Source organism: Trichechus manatus, unplaced genomic scaffold (genome assembly GCF_000243295.1).
Source record: "Trichechus manatus latirostris isolate Lorelei unplaced genomic scaffold, TriManLat1.0 scaffold00002, whole genome shotgun sequence".
Taxonomy (NCBI): Eukaryota; Metazoa; Chordata; class Mammalia; order Sirenia; family Trichechidae; genus Trichechus; species Trichechus manatus.
Window position 1 is genome coordinate 45,272,160 of NW_004443938.1, and position 19,201 is coordinate 45,291,360.

The 19,201-nt window shown below is 36.6% G+C and overlaps 1 protein-coding gene across 1 annotated transcript in view; it reads right to left on the minus strand.

Annotated features, from left to right (window-relative positions):
* Window positions 1-19,201, minus strand: part of LAMA2 (laminin subunit alpha 2) — a gene marked incomplete at its 5' end in the record, with an annotated part of 457,095 nt that overhangs the window by 390,449 nt on the left and 47,445 nt on the right. The window contains 5 exons of the mRNA XM_012554936.2: window positions 36-135; window positions 2,519-2,697; window positions 8,492-8,609; window positions 9,998-10,087; window positions 18,497-18,676. Coding sequence (XP_012410390.1) covers window positions 36-135; window positions 2,519-2,697; window positions 8,492-8,609; window positions 9,998-10,087; window positions 18,497-18,676 — 667 coding nt within the window. The remainder of the gene's footprint in view (window positions 1-35; window positions 136-2,518; window positions 2,698-8,491; window positions 8,610-9,997; window positions 10,088-18,496; window positions 18,677-19,201) is intronic.

The window sequence follows — 19,201 nt, forward strand, 5'->3', positions numbered from 1 at the left end:
TTGTCAGAACAGTGCCTCTCTACTACCTGTCCTACCTCGTTGAGCGTGTTTCTCATCCTTGACACAGACTTCATTAAACGAACCAATTGGATCACAACGACATGGCTGACAGGGTCTTGAATACTTTGGAGATACCTGAGAAAAAAGTTTAAAATGCTTTTAATCAAGTGTATTAAAAACACCAATATTTTTCTATTCTGAAAAATTTTAAGAACCAATTAATTTTAATAATACATAGCAATACATTATTTTGCTAAAATTCATAATATAAAAACTGCATATTTGCAATTTACAGAATCCACTTTTTCTAATAATTTATAAGATTTGCAAACAATCAAAATGAAGGTAGCAAAAGAATAGGTAATTTAAACCCAAAACAGGTTAAAAAAATGAAATAATAAACATAAGACCAGGAATCAATAATTAGAACGCAGACATAATAATAAAAAAGGCAAACATCTTTTTAACAGATTCATCAAACTGATAAATCTCTAAGTTATCAATAAAATAAAAAAAAGGCAAATATTAATAATTTTAGAATTAAAGAGTAATAACATAGGCACTATAAATTTAAAAGAATAACAAAGAAACATTAAAAATGTTATGCTAATAAATTTGATAATTTAGATGGGATAAATGAACTCTTTTAAAAACATAATGTAGCAAAACTGACCCAATGAAAAAAGGCAAAACTTATCTAGCCCTATATGTATTAAAATTGAATTCATTATCAAAGCCCTTCTCAAAAATAAAAATTAGAGGCCTAAATAGTTTCATTGGGAATTTCTGTTGAACATTTTTAATTCCAATATTACAAAAATTATTTTAAAAAATAGAGGAAGAACTAGCATTTCCAAACTCATTTTCGAGGCCAGTATTCCCCAATACAAAAACCCGGCAAAGACATTTTAAGAAAATAAAATTGCAGACCAATATCCCTTATGAGAAGACACAAAAAGTCTTAAATAGTAAACTGAGTCATCCAAAATATTAAAAAGATAATATTTTATAACTAAGAAGGGTTTATCTCAGGCATGCGGGGTTGATTTAATATTAACGAAATCCATCAGTTTATATTCACCACATTAGCAGAATAAAGGAGAAAATCTGTATGTTCATTTTAGTAGATGTAAAAAAAGCATTTCATAAAACTCAATACCACAGTATTATAAAAACTCTCGGCAACATAGAAATAGTAGGGGACTTCCTGAATTTGATATAAGGTATCTGTGAAAAATCTACAACTCACATAATACTAAATGGTGAAATATTACATGTTTACTTTTAAGATTGAGAACAAGGCAAATAATATCGGCTCTAACCATTTTTATTTAACATTAGCATAAAGAAGGAATAAACTTGAATTTATTTGCAGAAAACATGATTAATGTGTAAGCTTCTAAGGAATCTAGTTTAAAACTACCGAAACAAATAAGTGAAAATAGTATGGAAATGGAATATAAAGTCAATATAGAAAAAATATTTCTGTGTTATGGCATCAAAGAATTAGTCATTTTTAAAAATATATTTTTAAATGGTGCAAAACACTGAGGATTAAATTTAACAAAGGCATATGAGATCTCTACAGTGAAAACACTGCTGTGAATAATTAAAGAAGACATAAATAAATGGAGAGATATTATATGGTCATTGATTGGAAGAGTCAATATTATTAAGATGTCAGTTCTCTCACCGTTAGTCTATAGATTCTGTATGACAATCCCAAATAACATTTCCTGTAATTGACAAGTTGATTCTGAACATAGAAAACTTAAACTTAACCTTCAAAAGAAGACCAAATTTGGTGCGCTTGTTATTAGGTGCCTTTGAGTTGGTTCCAACTCATAGTGACGCTGTGTACAACAGAAAGAAACACTGCCTGGTCCTGCACCATCCTGGGCTCCAAAGAGTTTTTAATGGCTGATTTTTTTTGTAAAGATTATGCTCGCAGGTATTTATAAAAGACAAAATGAAAACATGATCACGAAAGGATTTGTATAGAATCGTTTGTGAGAGTTAGACCCAAACTGTAAGCAATCCAAATGTCCATCACCAGGAAAATGGAGTAAAAAGTATGGTATTTTCATGCAATGAAATACTATGCAGCAATACATGAATATAAAGAAGAACTAACTACTCATACATGCACCACGGATAAATCTCAAAATGTATGTTAACTGAAAGACGGAAGACACAAAAGAGTATGTACTGTATGATTTCATTTTTATGAAGTTCAGTAACATGGAAAACTAAATTATGTGCTAAAAATCAGAACCGTTTTTGACTATGGAGTGAGGAATTGACTGGAATAAAGCACAAGGGAACTTTCTCTACTGACAAATGTTTATATCACATTCTCAAAGATTTATATCAGTTTCAGCTGGGAAAGGTTGCTAGTCACCTTTTGGAATTTGAAGTTCAATTTACTAGAGAAGCTATCAAAATTTTTTTTCTGTATATTACATCTCTGTATGAAAAAGATATACTAACACTTCATAAAACAAAGAGCATACTTTACCCCTTTGGGTCTGAAGAAGCCATCGGCGCATGTCTCACAGTTTATACCGGCGGTGTTTTGGGTACAATTAATGCACACACCCCCTCCGCTGTACTTTCCATGTACATTTAAACTCAGATTTCTTCTGGCAACAGTTTCATCGTAATAGCACTCTTCAGCTTTCCCATGGCAATTGCATGCTGCATCAGAGAGAAATAAATCAGTCAACATTAATTCCAGGTTTCAGATATATTTAAAAATTATTTTCTGTTATTCGTGAATAGATTTTATACTATATTGCAAACTACATTACATTTAGCGCACACACAGGTATATGCTATCGATCATTCCAAAAGTATCGACAAAGTATTTGAATTTATTGGATGCATTACTACATTCACAGTTTCTCATGCAACTTGAAATTACCCAAATGAAGCTGAATCATGTAAAATTGACAATATTTGACTGATTTTGACTAACAAGATTCCAGTTTCATATGATTCAACCTATAATTTCCAATTATGACAAACCTGAACAAAAAATTATTGAACAGTGGCACTGTGTGATTAATAACCAGATAACCTGTAATGAATCATTGCTGTTCTTATTGTTAACTGCCGTTGAGTCAATTCCAAGTCATGGCAACCCTATGTGTGCAGAGAAGAATTGTACTCCATGGAGTTTTCAAGGCTGTGACCTTTTAGAAGCAGCTTGCCAGGCCTTACTTCCTAGGTGCCTCTGTACGGGTTCGAACTGCCAACCTTTCAGTAATAATCCAGCGCCACCCTGGGACTCCACATAAATGTCTGTTAGATCCTATGGGTAGAAAGAATGTGTAGGCTACAGTCCCCCCTCTTTTACTATTACTACTAACAACAAAAACTTGTTTTATTGTTTTCTTTTTTATGCTAGGCTTTGTTCTAAGTGTTTCATATTACTACTGATTTTAATCCTCAAAATAGTTCTAAGAGTTACCTATTAACTTTTCTTATGTTAGGAACCTGAGGCACAGAGAAGTGATGTAACTTGTACAGGATAACATAATAAATATTGGGAACCAAACTCAGAAATCAAGCTCCATGGTCAGTACTGCTAACCACTTCCACATCCCTTCATGTTTGGACAGATAAGGGAGATAAATATATGGTAAACCACTTGCAATAGACTAGATTTTGACTCATGGTGACCCCAGGTGTGTCAGAGTACAGCTGTGCTCTGTAGGGTTTTCAGAGGTTGACTTTTTTGAAAGTAGATCATTAGGCCTTTCTTCTGAGACATCTATAAGGAATTTCTGGGCGGACTCGAACCATCAACCTTTTGGTTAGCAGCCAACTGCCTTAACTATTAGTACCACCCAGGGAGTCCAGATGTATGGTAGGTGTCAAGCAATCAGGACAAAATAAGAACTGGTTTACTTAGTGGCTAAGAGCATACTCACTTGCACTAGTCTTGGATTTGAGTGTCCTCGTTATTAAAACCAAAAACCCACTGCCATTGAGTCAATTCCGACTCACGGCAACATACAGGACAGAGTAGAACTTTCCCATAGGGTTTCCAAGGCTGTAAATCTTTACAGAAGCGGACTGACACATCTTTCTCCCACAGAGCACTTAACCACTGTGCCACCAGGGTTCCTCCTCGTCATTACTTAGTAGCTATGTGACTTGGGCAACTTCTTAATTTCACTAAGGCTCAGTTTCCATTTGAAACATGAGGTGGTCAATAGTAATTAATAAACTAGTTGCCGTTGAGCTGATTCGGATTCATGGGAGCCCATGTATGTCAGAGTAGAATGTGTTCCATAGAGTTTTCATTGACTAATTTTTCCCAAGTAGATGGTCAGGGTTTTCTTCTGAAGTGCCTCTCAATGGACCCTACCCTCTAACATTTCAGTCAGAAGCCAAACGTGTTAACCGTTGCACCGTTCACCCAGAGACACCAGTTCCTCAACATAGCAAGCATTTAAGTATTTGCTGAATGAATGAATGGACACTTTGATAAGTTAGAAAAAAGTAATTTTTGTTGTTTTAATTGGTACTACCTTAATTATCTCTTTGAAGAAGTACAACCAGAATGCTCCTTAGAAGCAAGGATGGTGAGACCACATCTCACATACTTTGGACATGTTATCAGGAGCGATCAGTCCCTGGAGAAGGACATTATGCTTGATAAAATAGCAAGTCAATGAAAAAGAGGAAGACCCTCAATGAGATGGACTGACACAGTGGCTGCAACAATGGGCTCAAGCATGGCAACAATTGTGAGGATGGCGCAGGACCGGCAGTGTTCTTTCTGTTGTGCATGGGGTCGCTATGGTTCAGAGCCAACTTGACCGCACCTAACAACAACAACAACCACTTTGATTATGACTTGTTGTTGCTGTTGTTAGTTGCCATTAAGTTAATTCTGACTCATAGTGACCCCAACTATGCAGAGTGGAACTGCTCCATAGGGTTTCAAGGCTGTGACCTTTCAGAAACAGATTGCCAGGCCTGTTTCAAGATTTCAAGATTTCAAGGCACTTTTGGGTGGGTTGGAACCACCAACGTTTTGGCTCACTTAACTGTTTGCACCACCCAAAGACTCCTAATTATAACTGTGATAATATTTATGTATGGTTATAAGTATTTTGTTGTTGTTGTTCAGAAATGCCTGTTTTGACCTTTGGTCATTTAAAGGTTATTGATCTTTTGTCTTATTGATTTGTAAGTTCTCTTAATATAGCAAGGATGTTATATATAGACTTGTCATGTTTGTTGCAAATACTTTCTCCAATCTGCTGATTTTTATTTAGAATATAATATTTTTCTATATTATTGGAGAGTTTTCAAACTTTATTCTAGGAAACACATAATAATAAGTATAAATTACTAGTAGTTATAAACAGTTTTGGAGCCCTGGTGGCACAGTGGTTAACAGCTCAGCGGCTAACCAACAGATCGACAGTTCGAGTCCACCAGTGGCTCCTTGGAAACCTTATGGGGCTGTTCTACTCTGTCCAGTAGGGTTGCTATGAGTTGGAATCGACTCGAGGGCAATGGATATATAAGCGGTTTTATATCTTTAGGACAATACACAGGAATTCTTAAAAACCCTGATGTAAAAATATATTACAAAAAACAGTTAAAATTTCTACTGCCAGTGTAAGTAGAGGGAAATATAAAGTAATACAAACTTAATCTCACACTGTTTAGAGTTAGTTTTACTAATAATATTTATAGCCATGAGCTAATGTCGGTAAAACACTGATGTTAGAGCAGCATTGCTTTCACACTCCATATGGCAAGGTCCCTCAGCCTGCAGCCCTTGTTGTTATCTATGGGCCCTGCTCTCTGTACAGCTCTCCTTGTATAGCTTCAGATGACATGGGTGACAACTGATCACAACAGCCACTTTTTACTCCATCATTAGCAGTTTGCTATTTCAGAGGATATTCAAGACACATGATATGAAACTATTCTTTAGTAAAGGCTTAGTAATGGAATGAATGGGCTTTGCTCATTGGAGATATACCTTGCTTTAGCTAAGCTAGACTGATGGCAATCCAAATTAAACTCAAATGAATTAGGTGACTAGTCATTTAACAGAGGGATTTGTCATGTCACGGAAGGATTTTTCTAAATATTAAGGTGATTGGAGTGTGATTCAACTTGGAAAAGAAAATTCTCACATAAGCTTTTAGGAACATATACATCGCCAAAAACATGATATTTATATATGATTTTATGGTTAAGGCCCCATCTTTAATTCTGCTTTTTAAATGTTTAATTTTTCAATTTGGAAATAAAATCTCTCTTCTGCCCTGTAAAGAAATGAAAAAATACTTCATAATCCCACTATTCACTAGCAAGTGAAAATCTCCTCTGACTTATCTTAGTCCACCCCTGTTGCTAACAAGTTTCATCTGTCTTTTTGTTCTCTGTGTTTAAATATGTATACCCAAGTAGAGAGTAGTGAAGGATTTTAGATATCCACTTACACTACTGTTCGTGTAATCAAAATTATAACTGTGCGATATAACATCAAAAGCAACAGGAGGAACCCCTACCTTCAAATGCCTCTCCCACTTGTGATTGCTAATATGCCACAAACAGAAGAGAAATTTAATTCAAATTTACAGAGGTTTGAGAGCAAATAGCCTTGGGTGGCATTTGATTTAAATGCATTGTTTGGAATGAATATCTGCTCTCTGTGAGAAGTTGCTAAGCACCTGAGAGACTGGCAAGCTGAGGGTGAATGGCATTGAAGAAAATAAAGGTTGGGCCTCCAACTGTCTCCCTCCTACAACAGTGGGTAGTGGTGGCCCAACCTCCAGCTATGTCCCAGTAGTAATGGGAAATTTCCAAATCAAAATACCTCTATAAGCAGGCAGACCCAAATCAAAAAGCTAAAGAAGTACATCCAAAAAACGAAGAAACAAGACATTGATAGTATATGCAGAATCTTAAACTGAAAAGAAAAAAATATATATATTTTATAGTGGAGAATATTTTATGATCAAAGTTTACTATAATCTAATAGTTTTAAAGACGTTATCATGTGATAGGTAATAAATATTATTTGAATTCATTTGTTAGTCAATAAATATATAGAATTGGTAATAGTTTAAAATGTCTACCAAGCCTTTTCTGGAGGCCATATATATTTATTGAGCTGAAAAAAAATATGGTAAGGTTGATTCATTAAAACATTAATATTGGCATTCAGTTGAATTGGGCTTCATACTACGTTGGGTCTATAGCTCAGCACAAGCTTCTGTTTTTTTGGTCATTTCTTGGCCTGACGAGATTGCCAGAAACAGACGTTTCTCCAGCATCCTTGTCACCATGTAGGGCCATTTGGCACTATTGGGCTATAAAATCACCTGCTACACTTCTTGAGTATTTCTCTTTAGGAACAGTTAGACATACGGGTTGTCTTCAAAAGTGATAATTTAAAGTATAAATAAGTATTTATTGTCACATTTGCAGAACCAGTCTTCTTACTATTTTCATTACCCATTTTTTTCTCAGTTGTCTCTGTCCAATAATTGTTATAGCGTAGTTTATGATAATGGTTCTCATTGATGTCATTTCTAATATTAGTAGTTCTATACAGTTGTTATTCACATGAAGCCATGTGTTTAAAATATTACCACTTACTATTATAATAAGTGTTCATTTTCCAAAAATTTTATTTCTTGCCTTCCCTGTCACCTTCTCCATTTCCTAGTTATTGCTCTCAAATGTCATCCCTTAATAAGTATAACTAATGAATCATGGAGACCTGGTGGCGAAGTGGTTAAGAGTTTGGCTGCTAACCAAAAGATCGGCAGTTCAAATCCACCAGCCACTCCTTGGAAACTCTATAGGGTATTTGTACTTTGTCCTATAGAGTCACTATGAGTCGGAATCGACTCGACGGCAATGGGGTGGTAATGAATCACAGTGTTCTTTGTTTTTCAGATATTAAGTGGCCTCTAACAAGTAGGGTATAGTCTCTCACCTCTTACTTTTCTCCCTTCATTTGATGACGAGTTTTCAGGTCCATTTACTAAGAGAGAGGGTAGAGTAGGGGGTGCTAAGGGAGTAGACAGAAGGAGCTGGAGCTAACACTGGTGTTAGAACCATTTTATAAACCTATGTGTTTAGAAGGCTAGTCTCTATATAGTCTATGCTTTGCTGAATGCTTACTTACATTAGTCTATACATACATTTTATTATAAGCTTCAGTTTCACCATGATGACAATAAGTGTACACGAATTTTTTATCTATTTCTCCCAACCCTATCACAGTGGTAAATTCACAGGTGTTTGGCAAACATTTTTCAAATTAAAAGAAAAAGAAAACCTTGAATAGTAATGAAGATAACAGAGTAAAAGAATTTACCAGCTATTACCTCAGATAAAACATGTAAATCAGAAATAGGAGTTTTCCTAAAATCACCATATGTTTAAAATACCTGTCTCCAAGGAAAGAAAGAATTACACATTCTACGGCTTCTCAAGAACATACCTTCACATTCAGTCTTCGTTAGAAAAGTTCCAGCTCTCCAAGGTTTCTGATGGAATCCTGGACAGCATTGATCACAACTATCACCACACGTATTATGCTCACATTCACAGTGGGATTTCTAGTCAAAGAGGAAGGGAAAGGCAAAATTTTCACATTATATAGAACCATAAATGAGGGTCTTTCCCTGAAATTTAGTGTGAAGAAAAAAGAAAACCTCTAGACTCTGTACCAATATGTAAAAACTCTTGTTGGTCTGGGAAGAAAGTGGTTCCTGCCTGAGGCTGGTATATGTGACCAGCACCAGCTTAGAGGGCTCCGGGCTGATTCTGGACTCACTGGGCTTAGGCTTAGAACAGAACATGGAGGCCAAATTAGCACTGGTGTTGAAGTGTGGAATCTCCTTCTCTGATGCCTAGGATATGGAGGTTTTCTGGGTTGGATGTGTCTATTTTAAGGTTTCCCTCAAAGTACTGCTAACATTTTAGGTAGTGTGAACAAAGAAGGGAGTTGATTCCTAGGCATCTAGGGGAACAGGTAGAATAGAAATCAAATGTCCTCTAGGACTAAACCTCTTGTCTGGGTGAGCTGCATGGACCTGACTCTCCAAAGCTTCCTGTGGATTCTCTAAGCTTGGGAAACACTGTCCATCAATACAGTTGATAGTGAACTGTTATGCCCTGCAGAAAGCAGCACTGGAACTTTGCCTGCCTAGATATACCAGGGTATTTGAACCTTCCCTGGGAGATAACACTGTGATCCATTAGTTAGAAAACTAGCTTTGAATGTAATATCATTTGTATTACGCTGTTAGTAGCGGGAAAAAAAAACAACTCATAGCCCAACCTATGTTCACTGATCTTTCTATTCAATGTACTTCTTCCATCTACTCCACAGTAGATGATTTTGTACTTCACCAGTTTGTTTATGATTGAGAAAAACAGACGGTCATTCATCTTCTTCTTTAGGTTATGTTCACATAATACACTGACATTAATGAAAAATTCTACTAGAAGGCATTCCAGCATTTTCTGGCCTGGCAATTTCAATTGTTTCTTGAATATTTTCTTCTGCCCCACTCCCTATTGGCCCTGCCCTGCCTGAGCATCCTGTTTCATGGCCATTATATATTTATTTCCATGCCCATCTTTCATTATTTTGCATTAATTTTTTTATTACAATCTTTAAAGAAATGGCTAGGGTGATTGATAGCAGGCATTCTCTAAAGCTAAATCATGTAGCAAGCTGTCATAGCTAGAGAAGTTTCAAAATAGATAGACCAGTTTGGAACCTTTTTAGAAAGAACTAATCTGTTTTCTGATACTGTGATGGCTGACTTTAAAGTCTATCATCCCAACTGCCAGCTCTATTTCACCCTGGCACAGCCTTCTGTTACACTAAGTGGGGAGCTGACACCCATTCACAGCATTTCCTGTCAGCAAAGCCTCACATGAAGCATTTTGCAGTTCAGAGCTTCATTTCATGTAAGCATCCTATAAATATACATACATTTGTCACTGGATCAAGTGGACAAGCCCTGGCATGACCATAGCAGATGCACATCCCTCCGACCGAAATATCCTTGATGGAGTAGTAATACTGCAAAAAGCAATCCAGAGAAAAATCCTGTTAAGAAGACTCCAAGGTGAAAGTAACAAAAGGGAATGCTCCGTTAAAACACTTTACACTTGTTTTTATCCTTAGTTTGAAGCAAGTTTGTGTTCTTCGAAGACATTTAGGTGTTCATAAAACTGAGGAAGTCACTCTTAGTATTGTAATAGTAGCCCAAAGAAAGGATGCCTATAATATATGTTGTTGTTTGTTGTTAGGTGCTGTCAAGTCGGTTCTGACTCATAGCGACCCTACATACAACAGAAGGAAACACTGTCCAGACCTGTGCCACCTTCACACTTGTTGTTATGCTTGATCCAATAATTTATGTTATGTTAGGTGGGCATTTTAGAAGTTTCGATTGGACAGATAGCACCTATTATTGAGAGTAGTTTTTATCTGGGGCCAAGGACTATAATTCTTCATAAAAGTTGTCTTACTTAGTTTCTTGAAAGAAAACCTTTTTTATTGTCATTATAGGAACCTCATTCCTGGTATAGTCGACCATATGATTGTCTGATTCAAAATGGTCAATACGAGTCCATTTCAGCTCACTAATGCCTAGGGTATCAACCATCAAGCATTCCATTTCATTTTTGACGACTGCCAATTTTCCTTGATTCATACTTCATACATTTCATGTTCCAATTACTAATGGATGTCTGCAGCTGTTTCTTCTCATTTTGAGTCATGACACATGTCTTAGTCATCTAATGCTGCTATAACAGAAATACCACAAGTGGGTGGTTTTAATGAAGAGAAGTTTATTTCCTCACAGTCAAAGTTGGCTAAAAGTCCAAATTCAGAGCGTCAGCTCTAGGGGAAGGCTTTTTCTCTCTGTTGGCCTTCCTCTCTTTGGTGTTCCCCTGGACTAGGAGCTTCTCTGCACAGGGACCCCTGTCCAAAGGACGTGCTCTGCTCCCGGCACTGCTTTCTTGATGGTATGAGGTCCCCCTGTCTCACTGCTCACTTCCGTCTTTTATATCTCAAGACATTGCCTCAGGATACAATCCAATCTTGTAGACTGAGTCCTGCCTTACTGACACAACTGCCACCCATCCTCCCTCATTAACATCATAGAGACAGGATTTACAACACATAGGAAAACCACACAATACCAGGAATCATGGCCCAGCCAAACCGATACACACATTTTTTGGGGGACATAATTCAATCCATGACAACACATCAGCAAATGAAGGTCCCGAAAGCTTTACTCCATCCACATCATGAAGGTCAACTCTATTTTGAGGAGAAAGCTCATCCCCAGTTGTATTTTGATTGCTTTCCAACCTGAGGAGCTCATCTTCCAGCACTATATCAGACAGTGTTCCACTGCTATTCATAAGGTTTTCACAGGTCAATGTTTCAGATATAGACTACCAGGTCCTCCTTCCTAGTCTGTCTTAGTCTGGAAGCTCCACTGAAACCTGACCACCATAGATGACCCCGCTGGTGTTTGAAATACCAGTGGCATAGCTTCTAGCATCACAGCAACATGCATGCCACCACAGTAGGACAAACTGACAGACGAGTGGTGTACTATGCCAGGAATGAACAATTGAAGTGAAATAGAGTCACATTCATTGTAAAAAAAAATAACATTTCTAGATCTATTCTGAACTACAACACTGTCAATGATAGGATAATATGCTTACACCTACAAGGAAGACGAGTTAATATGACTATTATTCAAATTTACATACCAACCACTAATGCCAAAGATGAAGAAATTAAAGAATTTTACCAACTCCTACAGTCTGAAGTTATCAAACCTGCAATCAAGCTGCATTGATAATTAATGTTGATTGGAAAGTGAAAGCTGGTGTCATGGATTGAATTGTGTCCCCCAAAAAATGAGTGTTGCAACTTGGCTGGGTCATGATTCCCAGTATTGTATGGTTGTGTAATCTGATGTGTTTTCCTTAAGTGTTGTAAACTCTATCACTATGATGAGATTGTATGTGATCTCCTTATGTGTTGTAAATTCTATCACTGTGATGAGGTTACACTGATGAGGTTGACAAGATTAGATAGTGTCTTAAGGCAATCTCTTTTGAGATATAAAAGAGAGAAGTGAGCAGAGACACATGGGAACCTCATACCACCAAGAAAGCAGTGCCAGGAGCAAAGCGCGTCCTTTGGACCTGAGGTTCCTGCACAGAGAAGCTCCTAGACCAAGGAAAGACTGATGCATTACAAGGACCTTTCTCCAGAGCTGACAGAGAGAGAAAGCCTTCTGAAGCTGAAGCCCTGAATTTGGTCTTGTAGCCTACTGGACTGTGAGAGAATAAACTTCTCTTTGTTAAAGCCATCCACTCGTGGTATTTCTGTTAGAGTAGCACTAGATGACTAAGACAGCTGGGAATAAAGAAGAAGGATCAGTACTTGGAAAATAAGGCCTCGGTGATAGAAACAATATCGGAGATCTCATGATAGAATTTTGCAAGACCAACGACCTATTCATTGGTAATACTTTTTTTCAACAACATAAATGGCGACTATACACGTGGATCTCACCAGAGGGAATACACAGAAATCAAACTGACTATATTTGTGGAAAGATACAATGCAGAATTTCAATATCAACCTTCAGAACAAGGCCAGGGGCCAACTGCAGAACAGATCATCAATTGTTCATATGCAAGTTAAAGCTGAAGCTGAAGAAAATTAAAACAAGTCCAACAGAGCCAAAGTATATCCCTGAGTATATCCCACCTGAATTTAGAGATCATGTCAAGAATAGATTTGTTGCACTTAACACTAATGACTGAAGACCAGACAAGTTGTGGGAATGACATCAAGGACATTATACACGAAGTAAGAAAAGGTCATTAGAAAAACAGGAAAGAAAGAAAAGACCACAATGGATGTCAGAAGAGACTCAGAAACTTGCTTTTGAGTATAGAGTAGCCAAAGTGAAAGGAAGAAATGATGAACTAAAAGAGATGAACAGAAGATTTCAAAGGACAGCTTGAGAAGATAAAGTATTATAATGAAATGTGCAAAGACATGAAGTTAGAAAACCAAAAGGAAGAATACACTTGGCATTTCTTAAGCTGAAAGAACTGAAGAAAAAATTCAAGCCTTGAGTTGCAATACTGAAGAATTCTATAGGCAAAATATTGAATGACCCAGGAAGTATCAAAAGAAGATGGAAGCAATATACAGAGTCACTGTACCAAAAAGAATTGGTCAACATTCAACCATTCCAGGTGGTAGTATATGATAAAGAACCAATGGAATTAAAGTAAGAAGTCTAAGCTGCACTGAAGGCACTGGTGAAAAACAAGAGTCCAGGCATTGATGGAATGCCAGTTGAGATGTCTCAACAAACAGATGCAATGCTGGCAGAGTTCATTTATCTATGCCAAGAAATTATAAAACAACTACCTGGCCAACCAACTGGAAGAGATTTATATTTGTGCCTATTCCAAAGAAAGGTGACCAAACAGAATGTGGAAATTATCAAACAATATAATTAATATCACATGCAAGTAAAATTTTGCTGAAGATAATTCAAAATTGGTTGCAGCAGTACATCAGCAAGGAACTGCCAGAAATTCAAATCAGATTCAGAAGAGGACACAGAGAAATGGATATTATTGGTGATCTTAGATGGATCCTGGCTGACCGCTGAGAATACCAGAAAGATATTTACCTGTGTTTCATTGACTATGCAAAGGCATTTGACTGTGTGCATCGTAATAAACTATGGATAACATTGCAAAGAATGGGAATTCCAGAACACTTAGTTGTAATCATGCAGAACCTGTACATAGACCAGGAGGCAGTAGTTCAAATAGAACAAGGAGATACTGTGTGGTTTGGGAACGGGAACTGTGTGCATCAGTGTTCTATCCTTTCACCATATTTATTCAATCTTTATTCTGAGCAAATAATCCCAGAAGAAGGACTATATGAAGAAGAACATAGCATCAGGATTGGAGGAAGACGACCTGCGGTATGAGTGATACAATATTGCTTGCTAAAAGCAAAGAAGACTTGAATCACTTACTGATGAAGATAAAAGACTACAGCTTTCGGTATGGATTACACTTCAGCATAAAGAAAACAAGAATCCTCTCATGTGGACCAATAAGCAACATCATGATAAACGGAGAAAAGACTGAAGTTGTTAAGAATTTCATTTTACTTAGATCCGCAATCAACGTCTGTGGAAGCAGCAGTCAAGGAATCAAATGACATATAGTATTGAGCAAATCTGCTTCAAAAGATCTCTGTAAAGTGTTTAAAAGCAAAGATGTCACTTTGAGGACTAAAGTACGCCTGACCCAAGCCATAGTGTTTTCAATAGCTTCAGATGCATGTGAAAGAAAGCTGGTCAATGAATAAGGAAGACTGAAAAATAATTGATGCATTTGACTTATGCTGTTGGTGAAGAATATTGTATATACCATGGACTGCCAGAAGAACAAACAAATCTGTCTTGGAGGAAATACAGCCAGAAGCTCCTTAGAAGAGAGGATGGTGAGACTTCATCTCACATGCTTTGGACATGTTATCAGGAGGGACCATTCTCTGGAGAAGAACATTATGCTCGGTAAAGTCAGCAAAAAAGAGTAAGACCTTCAAGAAGATGGATTGACACAGTGGCTGCAACAAAGGGCTCAAACATAGCAATGATTGTAAGGATGGCACAGGACCAGGCAGTGTTTTGTTCTGTTGTACATAAGGTCACTATGAATTGGAACTGACTCAACGGCGCCTAAAAACAGTAACAATATAAGAACTTCAATATTCCCAAATCACATGCAGACTGTTTTATTTGATGGTTTTGAAAACAGTCAACCAATTATGAGAAACTGTGCTCATAACAATAAATTTCTTAATCATATAAAAAGGAAATGAAAAGTAACTGAAAGTTTGATTTAAAGTAATGTGAGGAATAAATTAGATGTGCAGTACACTTGCTTTTTTCCCTTCCATTATTAGTTAAAATGTCTATGCAATTATCTTCCCGTCTGTAGTTAATGTAGTACTATGTTCCTAATTACTTTAATCTACCCAGCTATTTTTAATGATTATTTATAATTATAAAACTAGACATTTTAAAATTCTAATTAATATGTATATGAAATTTTATAATTGTTGGAGTAGTTCACATTTTCCTATGGAATCCAAATAACCGCCTTAGTGGTAAATAGCTCTATTATTCCACTTTACACAGATGAAAAACACTGACTTAGCAAGGTTAAGTAGGTTCAAGCATCTGAGTTTCTTGACTACAAATCCTCTTTTGCCTTTGAACTTGTGGAATTAGCTAGGAAGTTTAGGTAAGATAATCTGCTTTTAATTTAACGTCATCAGTTAATAATATAGATACAATACAGTGATATGTTCAGAAAGCTGATACAGTAGTATTTATAGACGCTTTTAAAATTGAGAAATCCATTTTATGTATGAATGTATAATGCTTCACTTTTGCATCATGAAGAGGAACTGAAATTCATTATCCTATTTTTATATGTTTAAATTTACATAGAATGTTTAGTGAACTTAAGTACTTTCAAAAATACATTTATATGTTGAATTCTATTGCACTATCTTCCTCATAGGCTCATGTACAATGCAGTTATAAATAATAGATATACACCCCAACCCCCATCTCTGTCTTCTGCAAAAGATGAAAGAAGGAATAGTAATTTATTGCCATTGATTTTTTTCTCTCTGATAGATATACTGTCAGGAAAGATTAAATTTCACTTCAGTATTATTCAGTCTTCCTCAGTGTATTTTTTAAGTCATGCCAAAATTGGAATTAAAAGTGATTTTTTAAACAAATGAAGAATATAAAGCATTGCTATAAAATAATGATTACTTCTGCCTGAGACTATCTACAATATGCTGAAATATGATACATGGTAAATTGTTTCAAGACTGGAAAATCCATGGCATTAAAACATCTGACATATGTTGTGTGGGGATAACCAAAATTTGTAAAGTTATTTTGTGATAACGAAGAGGTTAGTTGTGGGAGAGTTAAATAATGAGACAAAACATGCAACAGGTATTCAGAAACCTTGAGAAGGGCTGCCCTTAGATATTTAGCTCACTAGTTCAGCAACTTGGCATCTGGTGGCAGTGGTCTGAACTTAGTAGGTTCATTCTACAGCTAAGTGCTTTGCCCCACAGTCTTAGTTTCTCCCTACAGTCCTCTTTCCCACATACACGTCTCACTATACAGTAGATAGTCTGTTGGCATGGATTTGCTTTATGGCTTTATGACTCAATCGAGTCTCTTGGTAATTTCTTGGTCTGTAGCAGTGTATGAGGAAGATGATATAAGCCAGTGAATATGGTGCAGGGGAGACAGATTGTTGTTTTTAGCTGTTGTTGAGTTGTCCCCAGACTCATGACAACAAAGGAACCAGAACTATCACAGGAACTTGGGCTGATCATCTATGTTATAATCCCACAAATTTCATGTCACTACTGGAAGCAGAGAATACCAGAAAGATGTTTATCTGTGTTTTATTGACTATGCAAAGGCATTTGACTGTGTGGATCATAACAAATTATGGATAACATTGCAAAGAATGGGAATTTCAGAACACTTAATTGTGCCCATGAAGAACGTATATATAGACCAAGAGGCAGTTGTTCAAACAAAACAAGGGGATATTGAGTGGTTTAAAGTCAGGAAAGGTATGCGTCAGGGTTGTATCCTTCCACCATACGTATTCAGTCTGTATGCTGAGCAAATAACCTGAGAAGGTGGACTATATGAAGAAGAATGTGGCATCAGCATCAGGATTGGAGGAAGACTCATTAACAACCTGTGATATGCAGACAACACAACCTTGCTTGCTGAAAGCAAAGAAGACTTGAAGCACTTACTGATGAAGATCAAAGACTACAGCCTTCAGTATGGATTACATGTAAACATAAAGAAAACAAAAATCCTCACTACTGGACCATTAAGTAACATCATGATAAATGGAGACAAGATTGAAGTTGTCAAGGATTTCACGTTACTTGGATCCACAATCAATGCTCATGGAAGCAGCAGTGAGGAAATAAATCTATGTATTGTATTGGGCAAATCTGCTACAAAAGACCTCTTTAAAGTATTAAAAAGCAAAGATGTCACTTTGAGGACTAAGGTGCGCCTGACCCAAACCATATTTTCAGTCACCTCCTATGCATGCCAAAGCTGAACAATGAATAAGAAAGATCAAAGAAGAACTGATGCTTTTGAATTTTGGTGGTAGCAAAGAATATTGAATATATCATGGGCCACCAGAAAAACATACAAGTCTGTTTTGGAAGAAACACAGCCAGAGTGCTCCTTGGAAGCATACTTGTTTTTTGTTTGTTTGTTTGGACATGTTATCAGGAGGGACCAGTCCCTGGAGAAGGACATTATGGTTTGTAAAGTAGAGGGTCAGTGAAAAAGAGGAAGACCTCGACGAGATGAATTGACACAGTGGCTCCAAAAATGGGCTCAAACATAGCAACAATTGTGAGGATGGCGCAGGAGCAGGCAGTGTTTCATTCTGTTGGACATAAGGTGGCTATGGGTTGGAACCAACTCCATGGCACTTAACAACAACAAAAAATGACTGGAAAACAGGACTTAGGTTAGTTCCTTATGTTTAAAGATGTGCTGAAAATAAGCTTTAACCTTTTTTTCTTCTGATAATCTATTTGTAATGGAAAATACAACAGTATATAGAATCAGTTTTCCCCTGGAACAGTTCTATTTCAAACTATGGGTTGTGACTCATTAATGGGGCATAAAACCGAATTATTTGATTGGACAAAATGGTCCACAGATGAATAGCATCAACATCATCTGGGAACTTGGAGAATTGCAGAATCCTTGCCCTGCCCTACACCTACTGAATCAGAATATGCATTTCCACAAGATCACCAGCTGATTCTACTTACCTTCAAGTTTAAGATGTCTCTCGCTCTGTCTCTGTGCCTGTGTATGTGTGTGCGTATGTATGCAGTGGACCACAATATAAAGTGCATTTTTGTGTGCGTTATGGCCAAAAATGTTTCAGAGCCCCTGCACTTCAGTAGTAATTCCTTAAAGTCACTTGTATGGTAGTAATGATCACCTAAAGTGCCAGAAACTACCTAATTGTGTCCTCAAAAAGAAAATTAGGAACTAAGCAGTATGATCCCTCATTTTTTACAAGGAAGAAATTAAAATTTAAAAATGTTAAAAACTTGGATAAATGTTTCAAACCTACTTAGTGGCAGAGCTTAGATTTGAACCAAGGCCTGTCTAATTTTAAAGTCTGACAATAAGCACTCCTACAAATCATTTTAAGATTTCTTTTTAAATTCTTTAACCCTTTAACCGACAATGAAAATGATGGGTGCAATTTCACTCACAACTGCCAAAATAATTTCATAACTTACTCTTCTTGTGACAATGGGGTCAATTTCTCTTGGATCTTTGTGGGCAAACATCATCAAATCAGCATTCAAGGTGCGTATTCTCTGAAATCTCAGGCGAATATAGCGAGCGGAGGTAAATTCCAGCAGTTCAGGAGAAGGGTCATCAGCACTTGGTCTTCCATTGATCAGAGAGATGTGAATCTAAATAATGTGAAAAAAAGTTTAACAATTAACCAAAAATAAATAAACTTATTTTTTTTTTTTCTTGTAGGGAAAAAAAAAAAATTAAGCCTCCCTTCTCCCAGTTAGTTAGGCAGATGCAGACTCATGTTTACTGGCTGGAATGTAACGAAATAATCAAGGCATTTTATGGATCTTTGATACTTGTCCTTGCAATTCAAATCTTTACATCTTACGTATTGTCTATATACTACAACTACCCATATTCCTCTGTTCCAAGGAACTTTTATGAATTTCACCTTCCTAGTATTTCCAATCATTCTTTTTCTGAAAATAATTGTGCCTTAAATGTTTAAGAATCTGATATACAGCTACTGGGAAACCATAAAATTTTTTTGGGGGGGCGTTTGATTTTTTTTTTAATTGTACTTCAGGTGAAGGTTTACAGAACAAATAGTTTCTCACTAAACAGTAGTACACATATTGTTTTATGACATTGGTTAACAACCCCACAACATGCCAACCCTCTCCCTTCTCGACCTTTTT